Below are 20,775 nucleotides of genomic sequence, written 5' to 3' on the forward strand. Positions count from 1 at the left end.
CATTTCTTATGTTTCCTATGTTTCTTATGTTAATAGAAATATGTCTGAAAATCCACCCAAGTCAGCACTTGGACAATCCTAAAGACAGGTCATCCATGTGCCGATAATCGAAATGGGGTTTTAGATGAATCCACAGACTTTTTAGGCCTCTGAATGCCATTGTATGCCCAGAGCTGAAAGGGGCTTTTAGGAGGAATGGTGAGGGTGAGATTTGAGCGGGACGTGGGACGACCTAGACTTAGTCGTATTGCAGGAATAATCGAAAGTTTTACGATGCTGCCTGGATGGAGCTTATACGTTGTGACTTAGGCGATCTTAAAAACAGGTGTAAGTGCCCAGAAGGTATTCCAAAGTGACCAGATAACCACGGCAGACACGAAGTACAGACCCCCACATACTCCTCCAGTGCTCATTGATCCCCCACACCACCATACAAATCGGAATAAAAACGTACATACTTGCCTCTAGAATATCAGAATATAAGCACATCCATTTACAATTATATATATAACCACTCATTTTCTCCCATTTATTTGCCCAGTAACCTTACCTCTTCATATTAATAATATCTTCCCACCCTTCCTCCCACCCCAAGTGCAAATATTCTAGGGTCAAATTAGGACAGAAATATCCCCCCCCACCCTGTTTTGGATGTGTATAAAAGTAAACAAAACCTGACTTACAATCAGAGACCTGCTATAGAGAAGCAACATACGATGCCAACGGACCCCAAACCAATTTAAAAAGAATACTGTGCCCCAGACTTTCTGCATTCATTTTCTCATATAAGGGGAATAATTTAAAGAAAGTTGCACATGAAGTCAGAAAGGTACATGAACATAATCTCAGCTAGGGTAGGAATATATAAACAAGTCCTGCTATATACTGTGTGCAGGTGGTGTCACTCCTAGTATGTCTGTGACTAGCAAGTTATTTCTTTCAGTAAAGACCTGGGTGAAGAGCTTTCATCTGCTTCTTGAAGTTAGGGTTACCAAACGACCGGATTTACCTGGCGGCTTTTCCAAACCCTGAACTTTGTCCGGAGTTTGAAAAGCTTCCAGCTCGGGGACCACATCAGGAGGACGTCTGTTGGATGCAATGCGGTGACATCACGCACATGCGTGTGACATCATCATGTCACACCTGCTGCTCCGAGTACAAAATCAGGTTGAGGGGGTGGGGAGGGGGGGCAAGGCTGGGGCAGACACTAGCTTTGACCTTTGCCTCAAGACAGATTAGGGAAGATGTCTTGAAGGCTGCCAACTCCTTATATAGCACTCTGACAAATTGGACCTAATGCAACAATTTGGATGATGCTTTTATCTAGTTACCTGGTTTCTTCTTTTCCTAAAACTTTTTTGATGGATGGGTCTGAAATCTTTTTTTTTTTTTTGTGCAGAAAATTCATTCTCTAGGAATGATATTAGACTCAGTGCTGACGATGCAAGATCATGTTAGAAAAGTGATTAGAGTAATCTTTTCAAAACTGAGAGTAATAAGGCATCTAAAGAATTATTTAACTATTCGTAACTTTGACTATTGCACTAGTCTACTCCTAGGGACATTTTAAAAAGATATTGAAGCCATTACAGATAGCCCAGAAAGCAGCAGCATGTGTTCTTCAAAGATTATCAAGATTTAATCATATCATTCTAATGTTGATTTCCTTGCATTGGTTACCTATTGAACTTCAAATTCATGTGAAGATCTTAATGCGGGTAAGGTCTGATAAGATCTCCGTAACGATCTCATGAAGTTTACGGCTACATTAATCCTCTCAAATTTTGCAGTTGTCCTTAGCGAATTTATTAGATATTCCCTTCTTTCATGTCATTTGAAAGAAGGAGCATACAGCATCTCTTTTTCTAACAGTTTATGTGCACTCTTTGAGAAACCTTCAAAAAGTTTCCACACTTTTATTTTTCCAAACAGTATTTATTAAACATCTCAAAAGCTAATTACATCACTACCTGCAAGATGTGCCAGCTTGTCTGACTGACTAATCACCTGACATGCTATGACTACCCTGTTACCAGTTCTCTTGCCCCAACCGTTTCCTGTGAAAATATGAAAGTGTGGAAACGTTTTGAAGAACCCTCATATATATACTGTTTATATCTGTGATTTTGTAATCGGCCTAGTGGGGAATATACATTTTATGAATAAATAAATATAATAAAAATAAATACTAGTTTCAGATCAGAAGTCAGATGCATATTGGGAAAGATCAAAGGCCTGTGAAATTTAGTAGTTCTAATTTCTTCCCTAGACTTGCGGCAAGACATGCTGACGTTACAGATTATTCGAATTATGGAAAATATGTGGCAGAACCAAGGACTGGATCTCAGGTACTGGAGATAGCAGATGCTTAATCTGGAAGGAAAAAGTGAAAAAACCCTTTGTGATATTACTACCACTACTTATCATTTCTATAGCACTGAAAGGTGTACACAGTGTTGTACATTTAACATGCAATAGATGGTCCCTGCTCAGAAGAGCTAACAATCTAATTTGGACAGACAGACAGGGGTTGGGGAGTTTCTTGCAGTTTTTTGAGACTCCTATATCCTATGTTTCTATGTAACTCCCCCACACTGAGCCAGGCCCATTGGCTCCAATACATCAACGCTCCATTTTCAAACAACTAATGCTAGCCTTTAAAAGCTTCCATGGCATGACCCCTGACTACATAGCAAGGAAGCTCCCAATCTACCACCCTTAACGGCCCCTCCGATCACAACTTGAACTCAGGCTGTCCAACCCTCCAGCAAACCGCCTCCACCTGGAAACAGCCCGGAAGCAATCGTACTCATACAGCATGCCTAAACTATGGAACCAACTCTCTCCTGCAATCAGGGAAATTAACAACCTACTGCCCTTCTGGAAGGCAGTAAAGACACGACTGTTCATGAACCAACATGCTCCTGGTCTCAAACTCTAACCATCCAGGAACCAGCACACTGTAATTCAGGGTACCTGAATCTGCCAGCCAATACTGTGCTCTTATTGATTACAACCATGCAGATACCATTCTGAGACTCTATATACAGTAAACCCTCAATTATCTGGACCTTATTTATCCGGACTTCGGATTTAATGGACCGCACCCCGGCGACTATAGCTCCCAGTTGCAATGCATCACCCTCTTAAGTGACACTCTTTGAGTGATGCCAGCGTCACTGAGTCATGACGTCCACAGCTCCAGAGGAAAAGAAGGGCTTTTCTCAGCATAACGAGTCTCTTTTAGATTCTGGTTGCAGCTTGCAACCACATAACCACCCCCACCAGAATCTGGTTTGCATGCAACCAGAAGCGAGTCCGGCTTCCAGGAATAGCTCCTCGTCACAGATTGGCTGCCTCAGCTATCAGTAGACTTCAGCTGACCACTCAGCAGGTAGATAGCTACTGTATGTAGTTTTGGAGGAGGGAGGGAGTTATTCACGGAGGGAGGGATCACCTGTTTTTGTTCTGCCTCCCACTCCTCGCCAGATTTTCCGGACAATCAAAGTTTATTTAAAATTTGATATATCACATATACGTAGTTTCAAGGCGGTTTACAATTAAAATTAGCATGTAGCCATACAATAAAGTCAAACATTTATGGCCTCTTTTACAAAGCCACACGGTAACAGCCCCAAAGCCCTTTAAATCTCTATGGGCTTCGGGGCCATTAGTGCAGCGCAGCTGCTAGTACAGCTTTGTAAAAGAGGCCATTAATAACAATAAACACAGTCAAAAGACTTACTGGAAACAATTGGGTAGGCAGGGAGAACCACAATATTGATTTAGAAAAGAAACAATTAGGGCAAAAACTTTAGGTAGGGTAATCGCATTTAAAGGACACCCTTCCCCCCAAGCAGTCCGTTAAATTGAGGGTTTACTGTAGTCTATATTCCCCTAGTTTAGCAACTTCTTATAGAGACTGTATACAGTTTATATTCTCTTAGCTTTAAGCATAGGGGTTCCCACCACCATAGCATGTGTGTCATAATATAAAAATTTGTCTCAATTTTCGGTAACACGTTTGTACTGTTCCCGTAGCTCGTTACTATTCCTGTAGCTTGTGTGTTCTTAGCTTCCCCATAGCATGTAAGTTATCGAAACCCTTCTCACTCTTTCTTAACTTGTTTTTGATCCTGAAAACTACTGTGTACTTATCCTTGTAACCCGTTCTGGGCTCCTGGGGAGTTTGGGCTATAAAACTAACTAACTAACTAAATTGTTACAGTATATATAGTAAATAAAAATGATAAATCTACATACATGTATACTTTGGATGTTTTAATGGATGCATGAACGACTACTTTGAAAAATTGGGGGCCATAGAATCGAGAGTGAAATACTCACGTGGATTAAAAACTGGTTGGTGGATAGGAAACAGAGTGGGGGTAAAAGGACAATAGTCGGACTGGAAAAGCGTGAAGATCCTGTTTGAAAAACTGACCCAGCTGTATCTCCAATGTATGCAATTTTATTTCATGCATATTCGTTGTGGATATCCTGAAAACCCAACTTACTTCAGGGTCTCCAGGCCAAGTCTGAGATAGAGAGATGATGCGATTCATCCAAGATCTCTCACTGACACAGAGGCAAGTTGAGAATTAGACCTACAGGAGCATCCCAGAAGTTTTCTTGATACATGGTTGGTTCACCTTAATTCTTCATTCTCTACTCTGGTCCAAACTTCCTTTCCTTCTCCCATCACTTCTTCTACAGGATGCTGCCCTATGGTTGTCTGTCCATTGGGGACTGTGTGGGGCTGATTGAGGTGGTGAAGAACTCCCATACCATCATGCAGATCCAATGCAAGGGAGGCCTGAAGGGGGCACTACAGTTTAACAGCAATACTCTGCACCATTGGCTGAAGGACAAGAACAAGGGTGAGGGGTAAGTTGCTCTTTTGGGGTCTCCTAAAGCTTGACAGTAAGGAAGAAAAGAAAGGAACAGAGGGTGGGGGTGGGGGGCATGATCAGTATAGAAATCCAAGGAAAGCCACAGCAGAAAAATGTATTTATATAAAAAGTTCCCATTCTGCAACAGACAAAAGGTCCATCAAGCCCAATATCCTGTCTCCAACCCAGGCCACAAATACCTGGCAAGATCCCAAAGAGTGAAAAAGATTTTATGCTGCTTATCCTAGGGCAGGGGTGTCCAACCTGCGGCCCTGTGAAGTATTTTGAGCGGCCTCGGTCGAGGGCGATGCAGTGTTTTCCTCTGCTGCTCCGGGGTGTTTACCATCTTGCCGGTTCCCTCTTCTGTCTTGCTGCAGCGTTTGCGCGTTTATGCAGTCCCAGAAACATTTTTTTCGGCCAGTGCGGCCCAGGAAAGCCAAAAGATTGGACACCCCTGTCTTAGGGCTTGGGAGTGCTTCTCCAGATAGAAGTGAGGTTCTGTCTTGGTCCAGCATAGATATCTCATAACCCATGACTAGGCTATACATATTTCAACATGGGTTGTCCTAGAACCCACCTTCACACTTTCTGCACCCCTTCATATTGTCCCCTTGCAGGTACGATGCAGCCATTGATCTCTTCACTCGGTCCTGTGCTGGATACTGTGTTGCCACTTTCATCCTGGGCATCGGAGATCGGCACAATAGCAACATCATGGTGAAAGATGATGGGCAGGTGAGGAAGAGAAAGGATGCAATGGTGAGAACATCACAGTGGTGTATCTTTGGGAAAGGTTATAAAGGAGAAGTTTGAAGAAGGGAATGCTTCCAATATTATAGTAGGCTCCATGTTAATAGACTCTCTTGCTTGAGTCCAAAGCTGCCTGGCATTTTTTGACTGTTTGATATAGTGTATAGCCTTGTCTTATGACTGATATATTGATTGGGCCTATAAATATAGGATTCTTTCATAACTATATGGGACTGTATACTGTTTTATTTCATAACTATGTGCTGCATTGCCTAATACCTCACTGTTTGATAGTGTATGCTGCCAGATCTCATTTGATGTAACTAGAAATTAGAGAATGACACGGGGACAAATTTTTCCCCGTCCCTGCAGGAACTCATTTTCCTGTCCCGCCCCGCGAGTTCTTTTCCTATCCCTGCCCCATTCCTGCAAGCTCTGTCCTCATCTGCACAAGCCTCAAACACTCTAAAATCATAAGTATTCGAGGCTTGTGTGGTTAAGGCAGAGCTTACAGAAATGGGGCAGGGGCAGGGACAGCGACAAAACTCGCATGGACAGGACAGGGAAATTAAGTTCCTGCGGGGACAGGAAAAAATTTGTCCCTGTGTCATTCTCTACTAGAAATCAAATAGGATCTGCAACACTGCAGCAGGAAAAGAAACTTTGGCTTGCAGTCTTTTAACTGTCATCATCCTCTGTTTTTCTAACATTCCAGCCCCTATAAGACAGCATATAGTAATCTCATGAGTAATCTTTGCTTGATCCATAATTGTATGGTACATTATCTTGTCTCATCCTATGACTGATTGTTGTTGGGGTTCATGAATGTATGTTTTACTCTGTGTTGCCTGATTCCATAATGCTATGAAGTGGAGTTTAAGTTATTATCTTTATTTATTACCCACTTTTCACTTTATTTAATACAATAATGCTATATTGCAAATTGTCTGATCTTATGAATAATAATAATAATTTATTTCTTGTATACCGCCCTGCCAGTAGTTCTAGGCGGTTCACAACAGTAAAATTAAAAAACATTTAAATTAATAAATACAATCACATACTCACTACCAATGAGCACATTAATACATCATGGTTAAAATACAGTTTCAGACATACAGCTGTTAATACCTCAGTTAAATACAACCTAATTAGAGGAAAAAGTTACAAGCACAGCCTAATAAAAAATATCTTTGTAGACTTATAATAAAAAAATCAACATTCTTGTTTATCAAATAAATGAGTTTTTAATAATTTCCTAAATAATAGGGTAAGAATGAGCCTGAGCAATCAACGGGCTTATCCAGGAATTCACTTTCCCCGCCTGTAATTCTAAAGTCCTGTCAAAGAATGTTTTAAAACAACATGCTCTTGGGGTAGGGAAGATAAACATACCCAAATTTATGGTATGTTCTTTTGAATTAAAGAGTTTCAGATATGGTAGCAGATAAGAGGGTAATAGTCCAAAAAGAGCCTTGTAACAAACACACCCAAATTTAAAAAACACTCTGGCCCCAAACGGCAGCCAATGTAGTCTAGCATAATAAGGACTTACGTGATCATATTTTTTAAGTCCAAAAATTAAACGAACCAGTCGGAGTCTTAATAAGATCTTTTTCAGTAATCCTGGATAAACAATATTACAATAATCTTGGGTAGACAATACTGTAAACTGGACCAGTAACAGAAAGGATTCCATGTCAAAATACTTCTTAATCGTCCTCAGTTTCCACAATAGTGCATAGCTTTTTTGATTAAAAAGTCTGTTGAGCTTCCTAAAAGTTAAACTACGATCCAGAGTTAAACCCAAAATTTTCAGATTTGATACTATCTCAAAGTTTTGACCATTAAATTGGATTGTTGATTCCTGAATTTTATCATTGGGGCTAGCTAAAAAAATCTTAGTTTTTTCAGAATTAAGCTTTAACTTAAATTGCATCATCCACAATTCTACCTTTTCCAAAACATTGGAAATCTGAGTAATTAGTTCATTCGAAATGGCCTTACAGGATAGCAAAATAGTAATATCATCTGCATATATGTAAATCATTACATTCAAACTTTGGAGCAAATAAGCCAGAGACACTAAGTATATGTTAAATAACGTTGGGGATAAGGGAGAACCCTGCGGAACTCCACACGAGTTCTTCCTGTTGGATATAAAGGCTGATCTCATGGGCAGATGGACATAAACCAGTTTGATCCATCCAATGTCCTGGAATCTCCCTCTGTTCACCCACCAGCTGTTTCACATTGATTTTGGACATTTCCTGGACCACAAGAAGAAGAAGTTCGGGTACAAGAGAGAGAGGGTCCCATTCGTCCTGACTCAAGACTTTCTCATTGTTATCAGCAAAGGGATCCAGGAGTGTACCAAAACTAAGGAATTTGAGAGGTAAGTTGACCTCAGAAGAGTTCAGCAACTTGCAGCAGAGAGAGAACACTCAGTAGCTCTGATTTCATGGTTTAATAAGGTCTACACAGTGACCCTGAGGGCACTGCTCTGAATCTGATTGGTTGAGCAGGCAGCAGGCAGAAGCTGTTCAACCAATCAAATTCTGATCAGTACTGTCAGGGGGTTAAGTGAATCTCTGGTGGCACATCAAAAGCGCGTTGGACACTGACGCACCGACAATCACGTGCAGGATGAATGTACACTGCCAGATCCGCCGCTTTTACGCATTACTGTTAGCATTCTGAGGGGGGTGGGCGAGAACCCCCCCCACTACACTAAAAACTCCCAAACAGCGAGAGAACGGAAGTTTTCAGTGTACTGGAGGATTCCCCCCACCCACCCCCTCAGAACGCTAATGGTAAGGCGTGAAAGCAGCGGAACTGGCAGCACGCATTTGTCCTGCGTGCAGATGTCAACGCGCCAATGTCCCGTGTGCTTTCGTCGGTGTACCAAATTTCCAGTCCTAGATCCTTGCTTTTTTTTTGTTTGTTTACATTTTTGCTTGATGCTGTTTGACTGGCCGAGCAGGCTGCCTGCTCAACAAATCAAACTGCATTAAGCAAAAAGTAAACAAAGAAAGCAGGGCTGTAGAGCCGGGGATTCACTGAATCCCCTGAAAACCCTGACCACACACCACTGGGTCTGCATGCTAAGTAATTTTTTGTGTCTATGACTTGTGAGGGGAGAAACAACTTAGACCATAGGAAAGGTGGTGGTTACATAGAGCAGCTCTCTATTAGAGTTGGTGGAGGTATGAATATTGACCAGGCTGTAACTAAGTAAAAAAGAAAAAAAATGTGCTATATACTTGGAATTAAAGTAGTTTGCTGCCTGTGTGTGACACCTGTTAATGCCCTTCTCAAACAGAGACACAATAATAACCAGCTGCATTGGACTGCTCAGCAGTGCTTTGTTGAGAATGAAAGTGTAGTGAACTGTGTGTTTGATATCAGACGGTTTCTCCTCTCTCCATTTACCTTCACTTCCTCTCTCCTCCTCCTCCCGCCCTGGAGAGAAGGTTCCAAGAGATGTGCTACAAAGCCTACTTGGTGATTCGCCAGCAAGCCAACCTCTTCATCAACCTCTTCTCAATGATGTTGGGCTCAGGGATGCCAGAGCTGCAGTCCTTTGATGACATCGCCTACCTACGAAAGACACTAGCCCTAGACAAGACCGAGCAGGAAGCGCTGGAGTACTTTACAAAGCAGATGAATGACGCGCATCACGGTGGCTGGACCACCAAGATGGACTGGATCTTCCACACCATCCGCCACATGCCCTTATCTGAGGCAGGACATGACTAGCTGGGGCGGGTGTTTACGGTTTGCCCTGCCACATTTGCAGAGCTACAAAGAGTAAAGGGAACTGTGCTGCACCTTTGGTCATGTGACGGGTCTTCCATTCTGCTGCTGAAGTTGTATAACTTGATCATTGGATATATGATTTAATTGGCCAGTAACTTGGAATGTATAACAGGGATTCCTTGGAGATTCAGGGCTCCTTAGTGCTACAGCTGTATGCAAGGGTTTCACAATGCTCAAAGGGCTTCCCAGTACTACAGTTATATGTGAAGACAAGAGAATGCAACAGGTCAAGAAGAGAGAGTGGAGACAATAACTGTTCTGAGCTCCCTGTAAACAGATACAAGAAATGATACAGGGATGGAGAGGAAATCAGAAGCAATAAGCTAATGAGAGCTACAGGGGGAGAAAGTTGGGAGGGAAAAGCAGACGTGATAGCAGCTATAGGAACTGCTCAGGATGAAAATGCGGAGGCAGCAAGCAGAGATACAGCAACTACTGAGGAGAGAAGGAGAGGCAGGCAGGTGAAAAGCAGGGGCAATAAACAGACACATGAACTGCGAGGGAAGAGATGGAAGATGGGCAGTGGGCAGTTATAGACAAACCTATCTGAAACAGAAAACAAGCAGAACGAAAAGCCGGGTGAAGTTTAAAGATGCAACCAATTTCCTGTCACTTGAACCTGTACTGTGGGGTTTCATTTTTTGCACTTATACTTTGTGTTATGACATGTCTGTCTAAACTATGTTATTCCTTTCTTTCCCCCTCCTTCCAATACAAACAGTGTCTATATTGTAAATATTTTTATGAATATGACAGAATGAGCTGTAAGAACTGTTTGAAAGCAAGGCATGAAAAACGACTTGAAGAAAAAGTACGTTATGAAGGTATTCCGAATTATTAAAAAAATAAAATCAAGAAAATATAATGCATGTATCTGTTTCATCCATGATGTACCATGCCTATAGCGTGGCGAGCTTTTACATATGATTTCATCTTAATTTAATAATTTAAAATGACATATTATAGTCTAAAATAGGTTTGAAAGGGATTAGAAATGAAAAAGACAAGATTGTAAAATATAATGCATACTCATATCCCCCCCCTTTTTGCTTTAGGCTTTTTTATCACCGGCCATGACGGTATTAGCTCCAACACTCAATGGAATGCCACACTTGTGTTCACCCTTCCTCCTCCCTGTACCTCTTTAAATCTTCATTCGCTTTGCAGAGCTGCTTTGGGTCACGGTGCAAGATGATTCCTAAATATTTTAATTTCCCGGGTGCAACCCTCACTCCCAGTCTCTTGTACCAAGGATCTCCAGGCGATTTGTGTAACAAAAGGGCTTCAGTCTTATCAAAATTGATTTTTAACCCAGAGAACAGTCCAAAAGATTTAATAATAGACATCAAGTAGGGAAGGTGTACGTCAGCATGCCGGGCATATCGTCTGCAAACATACTAATATGAAATTCATGCCCGCCTATGCCTAACCCTGTAAATTCAGATCCTGGCAGATTCGTACAGGGTTCAAGTGAAAGAGCAGGGGAGATAACGGGCACCCCTGACATGTTCCCCGGCCCAAGGGGAAAGGCTCAGAGAGCCCACCATTGACCATCAACCGAGACATAGGGCAGTTGTACAAGGCGAACACCCAAGCAATAAAGTCCCCCGAAATGCCATATTGGGCCAAAACCCAAAAAAGGTGCCTCCAGGATACCATATTGAAAGCTTTCTCGGCATCTAAGCTAGTTATTAACGTTCTATCCGAAGCTGTATACGGCAGTTGCAAAACCATAAGAACTTTGAGTAAGTTCATAGAAGCGTGTCTGCCAGGAACAAATCCCACCTGATCCTCATGTATCAGACCGGGAGGTAGAGTGTTGAGACGGGCAGCCAAAATCCCAGCTAGAAGCTTAATGTCCTGGTTCAAGAGGGAGATTGGTCTGTAGGAACCCAGTTGGTCCATAGGTCTACCCGGTTTCGGCAAAATGATGACATGGGCCCTGTTGTGAGTATTCCCAGGCAGAGTCCCCAACCGTAACCCCAAAAAGTAAGCATGTAGGTAGGCAGAAGCTTATAAAATTCCGGGTCGAAGCCGTCTGGCCCCGGGGTTTTAGCCAGCTTGAGTTTGTGAATAGCCACCTGTAATTCCTCCCCGCTAATTGGTTGGTTAAGCATGCTCCGCTGAGTGTCGGATACCCCAGGTAGCTAGCTGCAAGTTGTGAAAGAAGTCAGTCCGAGCCTGATCATCCGAGGGCTGCTCAGCTTATAAATTTTGGTAAATGAACAAATTGGTCTGTTATGGCCTGTTATGTGGGTGATAACATGTTTGACCTTCGGCGGTCGTACTAAATTAGCGAGCATGTGACCTGTTTTATTCCCCCAGACATGTAGTTTATATTTATAAAAATAGATAGTCCTAGTAGCACGCTGGGTCAGTATGGTGTTAATCTGTTGTTTAACTGTACGAAGCCTGTACGGAGTGGCCCGGAGCTGTAGAGAGGCACGTCCGTTTAGGTCTCCAGCATCACGTGACCCCTCCACCTGTTATTTTATGTATAATATTGCCTCGAGTTCCTCCTCACCAGACGCCAGGAATTGTAGAGTCTATATAAACATGAAAAGGTCTCACACATACAGCAGAAATTCATTAAGTACAAAAAGTCTCAGAATTGCCAGTTATCTGTACTTCTCCTCAACCAGTTGAAACACCGACCAAGCTTCAAATCCCTAGGGGAGAGCCCCGTTTCACAAGGCAGATCTTCAGGGGAATAATCCACCAGTAGCTCCGTGTTCAATAGGGCCAAAAAGTGGCACAGAGTGCGCTTAAAAACTCAAGCACGCAATGACGTAGAAGGACATAATGAAATCGTCCTGCAGAAAAAACAAAAATGCTTGCCATTCAGTGTCTGAGTTTAAACCCCTAGGAGCAATAGTCTGCAGGGGAAATATGAAACGCTGCTCTCTTTGATGAAGCCTCTGCCTAATGTCCCCTCTATGGAGATCAGCTGTAAGTTGTTCAATTACTAAACATTTAAAGTCAGCTAGTATACAGTGATCTACCAAAGGTGCAATGAGTTTTTGACTAGATACACAATGTCAATGTTGGATAAGTCTGGTCTTTAATTGACGCGGTGTTTGTCCTATGTACGTTATCTCACGTGGGCAGATCAGAGCATAGATCATACACATAGAAGTGCAAGAAGTAAAAGCTTTCAAAGGTATTATACGATCTTCATGAGGAGCTTTAAATTCTGCGATCTGTAACATCAAGTCACAAACTGAGCAATGACCACATGTATGACCTCCTACTATAGCATCCCTATATTCCCTACCCGACCCAGTATTAGCAGTATTAGATTTGGTTGTACCATGATTTAGCAATTTATCAAACTTTTTAAATAAAGATAGCGATACTAAGGCAGAGCCCTGGGTCAATAAGCAAGAATCATATGACAGTAGAAGTAGGGTTCATGTATATAGGGAGGTGACCAATAAGAATGAAACTACAAACTAATTAGAAAATAAGACAAAAATATAACTGCAAGTATAAATGGCAATAGTACGTAAATGAGGACAGAACATTGTTACCCCATAGTTTTTACAGCATTGTTGCTACTCACAAGATGTAGGATGAAATTCAGTGTCGTTTTCTTACATTTAAGGCCTTGTGCATAGGACAGCCTGCTTCTTTTTTTATGTGCTTATCGCACCAATTTCTTCACACCAACTGTGTTCCTGTCGTGATAGGTGCCAACATTCAAAATATTTGGGAGTACAACACTGTACAAATGAGCCCTCCCTGAACATAGTGCTTGTCCAATATTGAGAGTGTTTAGCATTCCATTGGTACCCTAGAGTTGGTTCCTATGAATAGGCTTCTTGTTATACCTTCAATTGCAAGAGTTCATGATTTGATCGCAACTCATGGCTCACCTTTTTACATGCTCCCTCCGGCGAGTGTTTAGCTTCTGGCCGGCTCCCCTGCCACAGTGGTTTTTCCGCGTTGGCTCCTCGTGCGATCCGCAGAAGCGTCACTTCAGAGGGAACACTTCCGACAGAGCCGCGGATCATGCGAGGAGCCAACGCCCGCGGAAAAACCACTGTGGCAGGGGAGCCGGCCAGAAGCTAAACACTCGCTGGAGCGAGCACAAGCTGGGCCGCGAACACTCCTAATTTAAAGTTTACTGCCGCTGCTGGTTAGGGAAGGCAGCAGCGGCAGAATAGGGAGGGTAGTTGTTTATGCACCCCCTTGGGGCGTGCACTCGGGGCGGACCGCCCCTGCTTAGATTACTACTGAACCTATCGCCCCTTAACTTCAGCCTAGGCCCTCTCCTTCCAGAATTTTCCTTCGTTTGAAAAAGACTCCTCTCTTGAACATTTAACGCCACAGAAATATTTATTTAGGTGTGATATGCTATGAATGGTGTTATATTATTTCTGATAATTAAATATCAGTTTATTTCCGATTGTCCCACATCAAGTCAACTTATCACAGAAGGAGATTAACCCTGCAAGTACTGGATTGCCCGGTCCTGAAGGAACATTCATAACTCCAGATTCACAAAAGGTGAATATGAATCCTTATTTTCATATTAACTGCAGGTGATATACTGTCTGGTCCAACTCCAAATCTTAAAGGCACATTCTCTTTTGCTGTTAAGTCCCAGATTACCAACCTAGATAGGGTTTAAGGGCCAGAATTTGGGTCATGGGTCAGATACAATTTATTAACTTAGCAATTTATTAACTTTATTAAAGTGCTGCCATCTTTTGGGGAAGGGGGTGTTAACTCCAGAAAGTTAGCCAAGGATCGTATCATGTTGTTATAATGAAAAGGTATCACCAGGAAATGTCCAGGCCTAAGAGGAATAGAAGCCGAGTTTAAAAATACCAAAAAAAAAACACTAGTGCTAAAGGGGAGAAACTGGGATGTAGGAAATGGAGCTGGAACTCTTTTTGAAACTTTTCTCCAGATTCACAGATAATACAACACACGTTGAGACTTAATAGCGGCTAACATGTTTTATTGAGCAGATGCATTTTCAGCCATAAGGAAGAATGATATTAGTTATCACCAGGAAAGATATTTTCAATTAGACAGTTTTTCATTTACATCTGGGGCCATCAGAAATCACATTTCCCATTACCGTAGTACCACATTAAATATTTTATTTTTAAAAACAGGCTGGAGTTTTAAAGTAGATGCTATTTCCAAAATCACAAACTTCAGAGTCCAGGTATAGTAACAGTACTTTAAAAAATTCCTTCAAGCAAACTCCCTCATTTTAAACTTTTAAATGGGATTTGTATACTGTCTTTTTGTAGTTTTACAACCACACTCAAAGCAGTTTATCTAATGCACCTCTTGAGCATTATTCTGATATAGTTGAGGATTTGGGCCATCAAATCAATGCAATAATGGGCCTCATTGGACAGCACAACTCAAAGGCAATTCTATAAGTGGAAGCCCAGATTCTGTTTCAGAATACTAAAATAACCCGGTATTGGCGCATTTAACATTTAGGCACCCACAGTTACATCAGCAATGGAGGTGGCATTTGTACAAGCAACTAATGGTAAATGCAGAAGAGGTGGGTGTGACTTACAGTATTCCATAAGTTACACATGTAAGTGAGAGCCCTGCCCATGCTCTAATCATGTGTACGTCCCCCCCTTGCATTTGCTTTACAAGCAGCATTACAGAACAGAGCATAGGCATGCTGCTCACACTTATATGCATAAGTGTTCATATTCTGTTATTTAAGTGCACAAGGAGGCGGGTACATGCGGATACCCAGTTATAGAATTGCCATTCTCATGTTGAACTTTATATCTTTCCTTTTTTTTATCAAGAGAAGATAAATAATGAGGGTTCACTGACTCCCATTTGCCTAGGACTATGTTTCTCAACCTTCTCTTGGAGGTAGACTCGATCAGTCGAGTTTTCAGGATTACCATAATGACTATGCAAGAGACAGACTTGAATACCAAGGGTCTCCACTATACACAAATACGTCACATGCATATTCATTGAAGTCATCTTAAAAACCCAAAAGGCTTCAGTGTGCCTCCAGGAGAGGGTTCAGTAGCACTAGTCTAAAATTGAGGGATCTGGGAACCATGTGCTGTGATCTTGGGTACTTCACTTTACGCTGACTTAGGGAGAGGGATTCATTGTCCCTATAGGTCAGTTGCTGTATGATTCCCTGGCTCAGGGGTGCAATATCAGGGATGAATTTCCAGAGAGCATTTTAACCCATGACTCAATGACAGCAGTAGGAACAGGGTTGGGAGCAGTGGTATTCCAAGGGCATGGCTGTGGGGGCAGTCTATCCAGGGTGCAGCCGGTAAGGGGGTACAGGGTCATGGTCTAGTGTGAACGGTCATTGACTCCACCGGCCTCCACCTCCTCTGATGTCAATTTCCTGTTCCAGGGCAGGGAACTAGCAGAGCTGACACCCACCAGATCACCGATGGGTGTCCAATGACCCCCCACTTCCTGTCTGGAGGGGTGGCAGCCAATGCAGGTATGCCACTGGTTGGGAATTTGCAATATTGTAAACAACCCGTTCTTTACTCTATTAAGTGAAAAGAGGAGAAATGATAAGGAGGGGGCAGAGAAAGGATACAAAGCATGACCTAGCCATGGAGTACCTTGGCCAGTACCAGTGGGCTACATCTACCCACAAATTAAAGCATTGGTGGACATGCTCTTGGGAGGCTAGATGTTCGGGCAAAATTCTTACTAATTTTCATAGTTTGGATTGTTGCTTGGTGGTGGGATACGGAGGGTATGATAGGAGTTGCATAAAGCACTGGATGTTATAAGCTACATCCAGGCAGTGGCTTAGCAAGGGTGAGAGGCGCCCCTCCCCACCTCCATACGCTCCTTTCCCACCCCCACCTGCCACGCACACGCCGCTTCCCTTCCTCCATACCTCTGTAATTATCCTGGTGTGAGCAGCAACCCCCCAAGTGCTGTCACGCCAGGGTCAGTTCTTCCTCTGACATCACTTCCTAGGGGCGGACGCTGGCACAATGGCAGATTGGGGGGTTACTGCTCGTGCCAGGAATGTTACATAGGTACAGGGAAAGGGAAGTGACGTGCACATGTTGTAGTGGGGGGGAGGGAGGAGAGGAGGACGGGGTACCTGCACCCCCACCAATATGGCACCCAGGACAGACCGCCCCATCCTTACTACACCACTGCATCCAGGGTTGTAGAAAAGTAATAAAAAAAGCAAATGACCAGTCTGGATTATAGTGATATCCTACAAGCATCCAGACTTCTATAGCTGGCAACTCCTTGCAGTCTGGCCAGGAATCGCTGGACAGACTGGAGAGGTTAATAAATCTTTGACTGCCATCATATGCTATTTTAAGCTAAGCCACTATATAGAAACACTTGTTTCATATATGTACCCATAAAACCTTGCAGCAGGCAAAGCATGCAAAAATAAAGACATTATTAATAAATTATGGGAATCACTGTTCCCGATAACTGTATAACACTCTTCCCTCGATAGAGAGAAGATGTCCTTGTGCTGAAAGCGCAGCTCTGGATACTGGTCTGACAGCAGATGACATCAAAGGCAGGAATGTTCTAGAAACGTGAGGCAGGCAGCCCCTCAGCCATCCTGAATTGGATTTTTCTGCATTTCAACCAATGCCTTCCACCCCTGCCCTTGATGTCATGTTTCATTTGTAGCAGATGCTGCTTTATAATTGGACGACAGTATAACTGTCATAATTATGGAAGGCACTGCTCCCGATAATTACTGGTAATTCTCTATTTAGCAATATCACGTGGTAATAATAAAAAGATTTATAGTGATCACTGTCACTGATAAATTAAAGAGGTAATCACGGGGCTGACGACCAGACAAAAGAAAGAATAAAAAATGTGTTAACACTTAGGATAAAACCTAAAAGAGGAAGGGACAGTACCTAAAAGATCCTCTACAATTACATCATAGGTGATGTAATCACCCAACACAAATCCTTGACCAATCAGCTTGGAAGATTTTTTTTTTTTTTTTTAAACAATTCAAATATGTTCGCAAAGAAGTATCCTCTCTCACTCTCTGGTTTTCTAATGAAGAGCATTACAAATAAGTCCTTTGGCTAATCATACTTTGTATGTGATCAGTTTTCTGTTTTTTTTTTTAAATACATGGGTGCTACTGAAAAGAAAAACAGACAGCAAAGATGAAGTTGTGGTCTGCTTGAAAGAAGTTATTATCATTTTGCCAAGCTGGGGTTTCAAATGCTGTACTACTGATTTAAGGACCACCATAGTTTGGAAAAGATGGCACTTTTGCTTAGTAAACTATGACTATGGATCTCGGAATGCCCTGCGGTGGGTGTAACACAAAAACAGGATGTGTAACACAGCTCCAAGCTCCAAGATTAGCTGTTCCATTCCTGATGTTTTAACATCCAGCCCAAAGTATCTGTAGTCTGAATTTCTCAACAAGAAATTGCAAGACTATGAAATGCTTTCGGTAATAGGGGCAAGAAGTAGAGTTACCAAATGGCTCCGAACCATCAGTCTTATCCACCCCAGTGGCATAGTAAGGGGGCGGGTCATGCATGCTGCCAGGACTGGATCAGTCTGTTCACTTGATCTCAGTTGAGTCTGCAACCCGAGTTCCAAATCTTTTTGAAATTTCCCATCCTGCCCTCTTCCAAAGCAAAATCAGAGATCCTATGAAATCGCGAGACAAGATATGGCTGCTACCCTTCCCCTCTAAAACAAGAGACCTCAAACACAATATTTAGTGCTTCTGGAATCATCTGCTCTCTTATTTACAGTGATGGCATCTTGTCATTCAGCAGCAGCTCTAACAAGGGCAGATATTGCTCTTCCGATTAAGGAGTTTGAACAGAGAAGACCTATAAATTAGGCAACCAGAGAGCGGTAGATTATCAAGGATACATCCCTGGAACTTGTAAATTCCTAAGAAAAGCAGGCACGATGAGAGTAATTCTATAAGAAGCCGTCTAGATTTAGGTGGCAAGAATACATGTAAATACATGTATGTTGGCACCTACGCTTCTAACCAACCATTTTCTGGCTATGAACTATTCTGTAAGTATGACGCATACTTTTCAAATAGGCATTCACATGGTTGGAATTTGGGCAGAGTGAGGGTGGACACAGTGGCATATTAAAGGTGGGGCGGGGGAGAAGACCGCCCCAGGCGCCGTCTTGGTGGGAGTGCTGGCCCCTCTCCTCCTCCATTCATTCCTCTCCTGCCGCGTGCACACCATCAATTCCCCACCACCATACCTCTAGCTCTTGCCGGCGTGAGCGGCTACTCCCCTATGACATCACTTCCAGGTCCCGCAGCTAGGAAGTGATATCAGAGAGAGAGAGCCGACGCTGGTGTGGGCAGCGAGTTAGAGATGGTGCTTGCACCGGGGGAGCTAAACAGGTGCAAGGGAAGGGGAGCGCATATGGCAGGAGGGAGGGGTTTGCTACGCCCCTGCCCCAGGCGCCTTCCACCCTCACTTTGCCACTGGGTGGGCACACATTTATATGCGTGCATTATAAAACGCCTCAATGTCCATGCATTCTTTAACAATCTAGGCATGAGTACGTACACCATGGCTGCTGTACGTGATCACGCCTAAAACGTAGGTGCATTTTTGACCTATTTTCTAGCATTCTATAAAGAAATGCAAGCACCTACTTTTCTTTACCGAATCGACTCCAAATAGGTGCATTCTGGTCAACAAAAATAAGCGCCTCTTTATAGAATTACCCTCCACAAATCCATAGATTCAGAAATAGGCAGGCCCAGACCTGGTTGAGCCCGTCCATGATCTCACAGAATCTGTGGTGGTGCTGCCTCTACAAATTGTTGTCAATATTCCAGACATCTCCACTCAGGGCATTGGCGGCCCCCTGCAGTGTCCAAGTCACTAAAGCAAGCTGCTTGCGGAAGAGACTCTCGTTGAAGCTGGTTGGGTCTGTCCTCAGCAGGGTTAGGTGTTCCAGCAGGGCCGCCAGTGTGTGCTGTCCCTTCCCATGCAGGATGTGGCGGAAGGGGCTGTCTGTAGCTGACACATACTGGGACAGAAAGTAGAACTCCACCTGTGACACCAAGAGAAGAAGGGATGGCATTAGTTAGTCACTGACCAATTAACATTCTTCCAGCCTCTCATATGAAGCAGAGATAGTCATACATATACAGGAAATTACTAGTACACAATATTGTCCCCTACAGGGTTGGCAGCTGGGGGCAGCAAGGTCTGCAAGTGGCAGGTTGAATGTGCTGACTAAGCCTTCCTTCTGACATCACTTCCTGGACCCGTGAAAAGGAAGTGCAGAGGGAGGGATGAGGCTGGTGCAAGCAGCAGGTAGGAGAGAGCCTGCTCACTACCAGCGAAGATTTGAAGAGATGGGGGGGGGAGCGAATTTCAGAGATCTCTCCCATCACCACGGAGAGAGAGAGGAGAGGTGCCGGTGCTCCTGCAAGACAGTGCCCAGGACACTCTACCCCCACCCCATATGCCACTTTTTAGACTGTTTTTGACATTTGTCTTTCTATATAGATTGCAGCAGGTAATAATGTATTGTCTTCTCCCAAATCTGCATGAAGGACCTCAGTAAACTCTTGAATTTTGAAAGAATCTTATCCTGTGTGACAGTGTTTTTATTGTTCTTATTGTGCTTTATTGGGGTCTGCCCTGGGCGCCCTCTTGGTGGGGGCGCCAGCACCTATCCTCTCTGCCCACTCCTTCCCCCCCCCCACTACCATGCATGCCGCTTCCCTTTCCCTGTACCTCTCTAACAGTCTGCGGCACAAGCAGCAATTCCTACCTGCTGCTCTCACCAGCTCTTCTGACATCACTTCTTGGACCCGCGCCTGGGAAGTGACATCAGAGGAAGAGCCGATGCTGGCTGTGAGCAGCAGTTTGGAGTTGCTGCTCGCGCTGCGGACGTTGAAGAGGTATGGGGGAAGGGAAGGGGGCGCGCATGCGCGGCAGGAGGAGGCGGGGAAGGAGCATATGGGGTGGAGGCAGAGAAGAGGGTGGGGGAGGGGCACCACTTCCTCGGGCGCCTCTCGCCCTCGTTATGCCACTTATTTGGAGGTCTAGTAGAAAAATATCCCCAACCCAGTTCTACACAGTATAGCAGTGGACAGAACCTTAACTAACTACAAATCGACAATTAAAACGAATCACGACCAATGCTTAAATATTTTGTGTAAAGGCCAGGTCCTCAGTTTTCACAGCTTGCTTCGGGAAACCTCCCTCAAAGCACTGCCGCCACAATAGTACACTGATTGGGAGGCGACAGCGGACTCTTCATAAGTCTAAAGGCCTTGAAAGAATGAATTTGCTCTTTGCCAGGAAAGGAGCAG

General features: G+C 43.4%; 2 protein-coding genes across 11 annotated transcripts in view; one reads left to right on the forward strand and one right to left on the reverse strand.

The window, feature by feature from the left end:
* The window catches only part of LOC117350584 (phosphatidylinositol 4,5-bisphosphate 3-kinase catalytic subunit alpha isoform-like), a 75,756-nt gene extending 65,426 nt beyond the window's left edge, over positions 1-10,330 (forward strand). For 2 of the 10 annotated variants that reach the window (XM_033924933.1, XM_033924934.1), the window contains exons 18-22: positions 2,270-2,348; positions 4,717-4,887; positions 5,510-5,651; positions 7,886-8,037; positions 9,113-10,330. In XM_033924933.1, the coding sequence (XP_033780824.1) occupies positions 2,270-2,348; positions 4,717-4,887; positions 5,510-5,651; positions 7,886-8,037; positions 9,113-9,401 (833 nt within the window). In that variant the 3' untranslated portion in view covers positions 9,402-10,330. Of the gene's footprint in view, positions 1-2,269; positions 2,349-4,716; positions 4,888-5,509; positions 5,652-7,885; positions 8,038-8,964 lie in introns of those variants that run through there. The other 8 variants (XM_033924939.1, XM_033924937.1, XM_033924936.1 and 5 more) reach the window with 8 other exon arrangements.
* Positions 10,331-14,410: 4,080 nt separating this feature from the next.
* Positions 14,411-20,775, reverse strand: part of TFR2 (transferrin receptor 2) — a 47,818-nt gene continuing 41,453 nt past the window's right edge. Inside the window, exon 19 of the mRNA XM_033924155.1 lies at positions 14,411-19,502. Within this exon, the coding sequence (XP_033780046.1) occupies positions 19,260-19,502 (243 nt within the window). The 3' untranslated portion in view covers positions 14,411-19,259. The remainder of the gene's footprint in view (positions 19,503-20,775) is intronic.

The sequence above is a fragment of the Geotrypetes seraphini genome, chromosome 16, assembly GCF_902459505.1.
Source record: "Geotrypetes seraphini chromosome 16, aGeoSer1.1, whole genome shotgun sequence".
In the NCBI taxonomy this organism is placed as follows: domain Eukaryota; kingdom Metazoa; phylum Chordata; class Amphibia; order Gymnophiona; family Dermophiidae; genus Geotrypetes; species Geotrypetes seraphini.